This window comes from Candoia aspera, chromosome 4 (assembly GCF_035149785.1).
Source record: "Candoia aspera isolate rCanAsp1 chromosome 4, rCanAsp1.hap2, whole genome shotgun sequence".
Lineage (NCBI taxonomy): Eukaryota > Metazoa > Chordata > Lepidosauria > Squamata > Boidae > Candoia > Candoia aspera.
Genome location: NC_086156.1, coordinates 106,344,017 through 106,353,895, shown reverse-complemented (window position 1 = coordinate 106,353,895; position 9,879 = coordinate 106,344,017). Strand labels below are relative to the sequence as shown.

General features: G+C 38.6%; 1 protein-coding gene across 1 annotated transcript; it reads right to left on the bottom strand.

The window, feature by feature from the left end:
• Positions 1-972: 972 nt before the first annotated feature.
• On the bottom strand, positions 973-8,302 carry LOC134496907 (vomeronasal type-2 receptor 26-like). The gene is made up of 6 exons (XM_063302623.1): positions 8,295-8,302; positions 5,669-5,954; positions 3,719-4,567; positions 2,660-2,887; positions 1,966-2,092; positions 973-1,874 (listed from the first exon to the last, which is right to left on the bottom strand). Exons 1-6 carry the CDS (start codon positions 8,300-8,302, stop codon positions 973-975), a joined length of 2,400 nt encoding a protein of 799 aa, XP_063158693.1.
• Between the last annotated feature and the right edge of the window lie 1,577 nt (positions 8,303-9,879).

The window sequence follows — 9,879 nt, the reverse complement described above, 5'->3', positions numbered from 1 at the left end:
AGCAAGCAAATAAAAATAAGGTTAAACATATACATATACTATGCTAATTATGCATAGTCAGCTGATAGGATGGAAGACAGAATGATTTCATCAACTAGCACTTAGAATCACCGTCTGCCCTCTAAATCAAGTGCTGCAATGTCATATATATTCCAAACAGACCTATGACCATGGAACATGCTGTTCTATACAGTGAACATATTCAAGTCAATTTACTAGAAAGGGACTCTTATGTAAATTGGATACTAACATGTGCTGGATCTCTGATAGAATTTATTTGGATTTGCCAAAAAAAAATGTTTTTTTGCATGAGATTTTACTTGTCTTTGTTACTGAGGACAAGGCAGAAGGCCAGCCAGGTGGCCAATTGGAAAGTATTTTGAATGTACCCCCCTTTCTGTAGGTAACCACCTCTCATGACATACACCAGACATTTCTAATGCCTGATTACTTCAGAAACAATTCATAGGCCCTCTCTGTTTAAATGAAAAGCTCTTTTGTATATAATCTCCACTCCTTTTTACACATTCTAGTGTGCATATGAATTAATATGACCAGTAAAAAGAAATTTATAATTCACATTAAATATGTATATATAGTGTAAACAGTGATGTATAGCAAAATTGTAAGCAATTAAATAAGGAAGAACAATTTCCATTGGTCTATAAAGAGGACTAATAACCACTCCACTCTTTAAGTCTCTCTATATACTCCCATAATGAAATATGTCAATAAACCAATTTGTGCTATTCTTTTATTCATTTATTTATTCCTTGTATATGGCCCCCATTAATATTTGCCTTTCAAAAGGAAAGAAAAGGTCAGAGCCATCCAAATCTCAGGGGGGGAAGGGCAGTCATTGCAACATAGAAGGCCAATCTAATTGCACATTGCTCCCTGGCTTAAATGTGCAAATGGGAAAGTTCTCCAACATGTACACATGAAGGATACCAGGAAAACAGAGATTTTTTTTTAAAACTTGCTTTTCATTAACTGATGCTTATTGTTCAGTTCAGGTCTCATCACAATGATAAAACACTTCGGGGAAAAAATACACACTAATAAGCCAGCACCAGAGGAGATCATAGAGAAGATCTCCACAGCCAACATGTATTTCCCCCTTGTACTTAGATAGGTTGGAACAAAGCACAGCCAAACACTGCAGAAGACCAACATGCTGAAGGTGATGAATTTGGCTTCGTTGAAACTGTCAGGTAACTTCCTAGCTAGAAAAGCAGCAGAGAAGCTGATCACAGCCAGGAAACCCATAAAGCCCAAGACACAGTAGAACATGGTGACGGACCCCTCACTGCACTCCATGATGACTTCTTCAGACAATGAGTGCACATCAAAATCTGGGTATGGTGGGGACATTATCAGCCATGCAGCACAAAAGCTGGCTTGAACAAGGGAACAGGAAAGAAGAATGAAACTGACCGTTCTTCTACCCACCCATTTCCTCATTCTGGAACCAGGTTTGGTGGCCATGAATGCTAGAACCACAACAAAGGTTTTGGCCAATACACAAGACACCGCCACAGAGAAGATGATGCCAAAAGCTGGTTGTCGAAGGAGACACACAATCTTATCAGGTCTCCCAATAAATAGAAACACACAAAGGAAAGAGAGGAGGAGGGAAACAAGGAGAGTGTAGGTGAGATTCTGGTTGTTGGCTTTGACAATTGGAGTGTCTTTGTGTTTAATGAAGATTGTGAGCACCAAAATTGTCATTAAAGAAAAGCACTGTGAAAGAACAGTCAGACTGATCCCCATGGGTTCTTCATAGGACAAAAAGGTGATCCACTTTGGAATGCATTTATTTCTATCAGGGTTTGGATAATGATCATATGGACACAGAAAGCAGTCATCCATGTCTGAAAAAGAAGACAATAGGAGTGGGGATAGTGGATTATACACAGTGTTATATCAAATGGCTTAATCCCATTATATCTGGAATGTTCCTACCCTTCTCCTTTGATATTTTCCTCTCAGGACACAGAAGGCAATCATAGCAGCAAAATGGCTCCCCTTCTTTTTTGGCCTTGCTGTACCCTGCCTCACAAGGATCATTACACAAAGAAAAAGGTGGTGCCTATCCATAAATAAAGAAGCATATTTTAAGATATAGAAGAGAAAGAAAATGTTTGAAGAGATACTGTTACTGGGGAATCAACAGATTAAGAAAAAATTGATAAGCAAGCTTGAAATAGTATGAAGACATTACTTTGAGACATAATTGGTCTGCAACTCACTCATTAAACATCTACCATTATCGGAATCTATGGCCTTCTATAGCCATCATCTGCACTCTCAAAAAGAAAGTTTGTGTGCTGGGTAGGGAATGAAATGGTGTTATCTTCTTCTTAATTTATATATTACCAAATTGATGAAATCTAGTGGATACGACTTGAGCTTTTACATCAGAATCATGGTTTTCATTGTCCATAACTAATTTAGAGCACACAGTGGGGCAAAGTAAATGGTGCAATATTCTATGCCAAGTGTTTGAAATATGAGCATTCCTATAGGCATTTTTTTCTTTCCTAGGTCATTTGTACTTAGGTTAGCTCAGGAGTAATACTATGGGACTTTCATCAATAAAGATAATATTTTATGCTATATAAATGAAGGCAGACATATCTAGATTCATATATTTAACCTGATGAAAGCCTACTGGCCATGTGATGGAATCCACAGAGATACTGAAGAACTTGTTTGGTGGAACGGTGGGATCTATCACTCCAACTTTGACTCTAAGAAAGGACTGGTTTGGGAATGTGATCCAGTTGATAATATCAAATCCACCAATGAATTCTCCATTTTCATCAAAGGAGATCTTTTCACCAACACTGTTGTTGAATGTGATACTTCTCAGAAATGAATGAAGCTAAAATACAGAGGCACAGAGAGATCGGGGGGAAGGAGGGAAGGATATTTCTTTGTTTGCTTTTATTCTGGTTTCTAGACCAGCATCAAACAAATAACAATCCTTGTCAATTGCAATCTTCATCAATCTGACTCATCACTGACTTTGGGGATGACAATTGGAGAACTATCTAAGAAACGATTTATTCTTTGAAATGGACAAGTTTGAAAAAGGTAGAATTCCAGGATCCTGTGTCTTTCTTGAGTAAGGATCTCTCATTATTATTATCAGTCCTGTCTCCTCCATTCAACGTTTGCTTGAGAACAACCTAATCAAGAAATGTATTGAAAAGTGGGCATGAAGGTACTTTGAATAATCAAATAATAATAATAATAATAATAATAATAATAATAATAATAATAATCAAATAATCAAACAGATATGTGCCACTGGTTTTTTATTTATTTTTTTATCTGAGGCCAAGTCTTATGGAACCTTAGATTTCTAAAAGGAAATTGAATCTATTTAATCAAATTCAATGCAAACATTCCAAGCAAAGCATCTAGAACAAAAGACTGCTACAGTACAGATCACCTCCTTCCATTTACTTACAGACTGAATTTATGACAGTTAATTTCATGAACCATATTCTAAGAGATGTGGTTATAATTTGGAAGAATGCCTTTTGTAATTGTAGTATGAGCATATAAATGTTTGAATTAGTTAAGCTGTTACTACATTTCACTTTTAGATCAAATGTCAGTTAGAGAATATTGTTCATTAAAATTTATGAACAAATGTTACCAATGCATGTATGCAAAGGTTTCTGCATTTCTCTGCTTAAGATCTTACCTGCCACAACACTTGATTCTGAAACTGTTGCCTTCCTTTCAATACTCTTCTTTGCCTGGACTTAGATAAATACAGAGATTGCAAAGCATGTGCCACAGCATAGACTGCATTGTAAATATTGTAGCTATGGCCACTCATGCGTGTTTCAAACACAGCTGTAGGAAGGGTCTCAAGACTCTCCCATCCAGTACATTTGTTCTCAGTGTTCTGTGTTTTAGAGTTGGGGAAGAAACAATTGAATGCCTGTTCCCAGAAATCTTTTCTAAAATTATCATACTTATTGTTGATTGGATTTATGCTTTCAAGAAATTCCTGGAAGTCTTGGACCTCCTTTGTGTGAACTGCAAAGGATAAAGAACCTTGCAGGAAATGGATGCCCCAAGATTTATGAAAGGAATTTGAAGTGTAATCTGTCTGAGCTGTTGTAACCCAGATTTTTGTCTTCTTTGGTATATCCTCTACTTCTGATAATTGCAGGAAGGTTCTCAGAATTGATATGGACTCAATTTCACCATATAAGACTATGATATTGGCTGTGCTGTTCATGAGAACTTGATATATTTGGATTCCTTGTCCTACTAGATCATTAAAATCAATGTAAAAAGCTACATTAGAGAACTCTTGTACGAAATCAAAGCAGATGCCATGCTGGGAAAACACGGGGAGCACCTCCTGTACAAATTTCTCTCCTTTGTCATCGTTCACAGCAAGAACTCCAACCCACGTCCACCTAAAATACAGCAATAGCTGGAGGAGACCCCTGTGTTGGTGGGAGTCATCTGGAAACATTTGTTGGAAGAAAACAGCTTGAGTTGCTTTATCCATGACTGGAGCAGAGCCGTAGGTCAACTAAAGAGAGCAAAAACATATGCAATTGCAAAGGTCCACATGAGCCTATGAACATATGTACATGAATTGAGTTTTTGGATGTTTTTGAGCTCGTATACTGAAATGTTGTCTAAATAGTTTCCAAATGGCTACCCAGGTTTCAATCTTAGAAGTCAAGAAATATATATATGTTCTAGAAAAGGAAAGATTAAGCTTGAGCCTTTATTCAGTGCCTGGGATTGGGGAATATTTTGCTCTCCCAAACATCCCCACTGTCTGGCCATACTTACCATTACTTGTGGTTCTGTGCTAATCCAATCAAGCAGAAATGAATATCTGATAATCCCAAAACTCTCTCCTTTCTACCCCCTTTAAAGTTTTCAGAATATTTTGGAGACACTGCTGTCCTAGAGAGAAAAACATCCACAGAAGCCCAAGACACCTAAAACACCCTAGCTGTTTTGATCTCTAAAAAGCCAAAACTCTGTGTTTTTCTCCTGGAGGAGTATACAGAGTTGCTGGACTAAAAGTGAAGGAAAGTTTCCCAAGGCTCAGAGAACAAAGGGACCATATAGCAGTAGGAGAAAGATCCCTAAATGCTGGGCTCATCCATCTTACATTCTTTTTGTTATCCTGGGATATGCATTGAGGCTGTCTTCTCTCTATCTACAATCTAGAAAAATTATTGGGACCTTCAGGAAATCTGATCATTTCAAATCTCTGTTTGGTCTTCAAGGGGCATTCCTGTTTCCATCCTCTCCATATCCTCTTTCAGTCAACATGTATTCTTGCTTTTTTCTATTTTTGATTAACTTTTACCTTTATTTGGAGTTTGAAATTAAATGGATTAATTCAAGCTAGATCATTAGAACATCTTGTACTTTTGCTATTAACCCAAGAAGATATTTGACTGTCTGGATTCCATGTCTTCATCTGTGGTTATAAATGTTCACTGAATTACAAGAAATGGATGGTTGTGTGCCAACCATCAGCCATCTTGAAAGCTTCCTTTCTGAGTATCTATCAAAAGGGTGTATACAGTCTGAAACATGCTCTTTATCATAAAAGCAAAAACACTCTAGGCTTGTTCAGATAGTGCCATACATCTTCAACACATCTTACCTGAGGAACTTTGTAGATGCTGAGTACAGTTGCCATGTAGAGACAGATGTCAGCTCCCCCAATGACTGCAGCCAAGGTTTTTGGGACCCCACACTTATAGTTAGGGACAAATCTGCCTTGGGTGAAGAGAAGCACCATTGAGGCAAGGTACGTCCAACTTGGACTGAAGTTGCTATTATAAATGTGGAAGCCCAGTGTGACATTGGGCAGCATCTGGGGGTTTTCACTGATCTCCTTTAGAGTAAACACTAAGGCAAGGATGTGCTGGTAATTCTGAAAGGATACTCTGTAAGAAATGTTACATAATATATTAAGAACGGGCTGCTTTAGAATCCGGCATCTGCAACACAGTACAACATATTTTGTTGAATGTATTTTACTGCAATATGTTTACTATTCTGTTAGGATCTTAGAAAATGCTAAACAAAAAGTAGCACATATACAGTATACCGCTCCAGAACCAGTTTTTTTTTTTTTTTTAATACGAGACAAACACTGGCTTGAGGTTGGAAGTGTTATTTTGTAATGCATGAGAAATGCCCAGTAGCAAACCCCATTATATCCAGATGAAGAAAGCTGCATTTTTACCAGTAAAATCAACTGAAAAAAAACAAATCATGCCTAATATAGGTCCCATCGATTTTAGTGGTAGTTATATCTTCATAAATTAATCTGTACCCACATTCTATTTAGAGATAATTGGATATGATTAGTCTTAATAGGGCTTTGGCCTCTTTGTCCACTTCATGTAGAAACTGAAATGTAGCTTGAACATAGATCAAGGCATCAAGGGATGTTTCAGGCACTGTTTTTATTATAGCTGTCAGGAAAATATTTTGAATGTCATGTGATTGAACGAGATACAGAGCTTGATTATAAATGAAAGAAGTATTTACATAACTCCATCTTGAAGTTCCTGAGAAGGATGTTGACTGAAATCAATGGGATCAGAAAATGTGGAGAACACAGAAATAATGCCAGCAATATTAACATCTCCAAACTGATGATATCTGTGAAAAATAGGAAGAGGTTCATAAAAGTCACATTGAATGCTAGGATTCCTGCAGATCACTTGGGACATTACTATTAGCAGTGACTCCATGAATACTAGCATCTTCCATGAAAGTCTTTGTTCTGTATACAAATGCCCTTGTCTGCAACAAGATCCTTGAAGTAGATCAGACTGATCAGACTTCTTCAGGTGTTTTTCAGACAAAAATTGACAGTGCAACATACTATCAAATCAACTCACAGAACTTTGGGGCTTCCAGCCCTGGGTTTGAATATCACAGGGAACATTAATAGCATCCTTCAGGGTGAGTTCATACTTTTTTCCTTGGAGTCCCATAGGATTTGGAAGAAACAAACTGGCTAATTTCATAATGATAGTGAGACAGTATGTAAAGAGTTTCAGTGTTCACAACTCCAAAGAAAACATGTGAGGTCCTCCTGAGGCAGGAAGACATTAGCCATAAGACAGCAAAGTCATTATATCCATAAATCAAGATACAAATTGATGTAGATATATGTACATTTATAAAATGTACATATATCTACATAAAATATGTAAAATATGTACATTTCAAGGCAAAACTGAAATACTTTGGCCACATAATGAAAAGACAGGACACCCTGGAGAAGATGCTGATGCTAGGGAGAGTGGAGGGCAAAAGGAAGAGGGGTCGACCAAGGGCAAGATGGATGGATGATATTCTAGAGGTGATGGACTCATCCCTGGGGGAGCTGGGGGTGTTGACGACTGACAGGAAGTTCTGGCATGGGCTGGTCCATGAAGTCACGAAGAGTCGGAAGCGACTAAATGAATAAACAACAACAATATGTACATGTATAGGCATTGATGTAGATTTTATTTTATTTTATTTTATTTATTTTATTATCTATCTATCTATCTATCTATTTACTTACTTACTTACTTACTTACTTACTTACTTACTTACTTACTTTACTTTTGGTTCCTTTGAGTCAGTGTTGACTCCTGGCAATTGCCTGGATGAATCCCTGCAGTTTTCTTGGCAAGATTTTGGGAAAGTGTTTTCCATTGCCTTGTTCCTAGGGCAGAGATTGACTGGAGCAAGGTCACTGAGGTTTGTGCCCAAGTCTGGATTAGACCTCATGGACTCCAAGTTGTGAAGCTGGTGCCTTAACCAATTCACAAAACTGATTCAATGAGAGAGAAAGAGAGAGAGAGGACAGAGAGATACAGCAGTGAACAGAAGGAAAAGTAAAGGCAGATACAGAGACATAAGTACTTGCACTTAAACAAAGAGGCAAACAAATATGAGTTCTTTTTGTATAATAAAATTAAAGTCTTTAGCATCAAATCTCACTCATGTTTACATGTAGTTTTCTTGGCAACAACTTTATTGTTTTCGAATGTTACCTGGACTATTGTAAGACCAACACATAAAGTTTGAACAAACCTGGTTCAACACCTTACATTTGACCAGAAAATAAATATAGTGAATATTGCTTTATTTCAAATTAGAGATATTTAATTATTGCTTATTACATATGTAATGATCCACTTAATGCTAGGATTATACATTTGGAAACATGACTAGTAAAAGTGGTCACGAGATATGAACAGGGAACCATTCTGTTCTACATCGCCATGGTTGGATGAAAGACGGGCATGGAATGGCTGGGAAGACATGAGAATTAAGACTTTTGGATCAAATCTCAGAAGGCATCTTTTATTATATGGACAACATGGAATTTTGCTGTCTGAGGATAACATGCACAGATCAGAAGGAAACATATGCAACTTAAAAAGGAGTAAGGGAGTGAAGCTGTCACCACGTTCAGATGTGATCAAAATGAAACTTGCCAGTGAGAGTCCAGCATATCATTCAGTTGAATAGCACAATAAGAGGCAGAAGAAAAGGAAGCTGGTTCAGCTCTTCATTCAACTCCTCCTCCCACTTTCTCTCCAATGACCTCTTCTAGCTTCTAACATTGTCCAGCTGACTTTCATCTTCAGAGATATTATACCTGACAGGCCTCAGCAATTCTTATATCTGCCCTTAGGGTCAAATTATATTTTTTATTATTCTGCTGTTTCAATCCATCTTCAGTAGAACAATTTGGTTTGAAATTAATTATTTGTTTCATGATGGCACTGCAGTAGATGAGTATGCTGTGGGCTCCCCCTTATTGGTTGCCCTGAGTATGTTATTGATGGAGTGTGGAGGTGGTTGGTAGTCCAAAACAAAATGCTGCGTTAGCAGAGATGGTGGTGTAGGCAGTCTGGGACAATGGGGGAGATGGGACCAGTGGTGGTTATGCTGCAGGCAGACATAGCAGCGACTGCTGGATTAATTTATTTATTAGTTATTTATTGAGGAGATTTATATGGCCACCCAACTCATGGTGACTCCAGGCAGCTTATAAAAATAAAAGCCCAACTACAAAACCTACTACATCCCCACCCCCCTGACAGCAACAATATAATTCAAACAAACCACTTGATGGGCTCTGCATCAACCTGGGATCCCCAGGCCTGCTGGCAAAACCATGTCTTCAGGACCTTTCTGAAGAGTATTAAGGTGGGGGCCAATCTTATCTCTGCAAGGATGATGTTCCACAGGGAAGGAGCCACCACAGAGAAGGCCCTTCTTCTCAGTCCCACTATATGGACCTCCTTAATGGTGTGGAACTGTAACATACCCTGCTTCCCTGATCTGGTAGGCTGGGTAGATGTGACTGGGAAAAGGCAGTCCTTCAAATAACCTGGCCCCAAGCCATGTTGAGTTTTAAAGGTGGTAACCAGCACCTTGAATTGGACCCAGAAGCAAATTGGCAATGAATGCAGCTCCCACAAGTGAGGTGACACATGTGCAAATCTGGACTTGCAAAGAACCATGTGAGCTGCCGCATTTTGAACCAACTGAAGCTTCCAGGTACTTTTCAAGGGCAGCCCCATGTAGAGCGTGTTACAGTAGTCAAGCCAGGAGGTGGCTATGGTGTGGGTAACTGTAAGCAGGGCCTTTTGATCCAGGAAAGGGTATTACTGGCACACAACCCATAGTTGCACAAGGCCCTCCTGGCCATGACTGGTACCTGCCTCTTTGTCATGCACTGCCTACCGCAGAGTAAAACACAGACGCTGATTCAAAGGAGAGCAGGTTCCAGTTTATTTCGTACGTAGTGTCAGTTGCAAAAAAAGCTGAGAGTGAGGGGAGCGCGCCGGT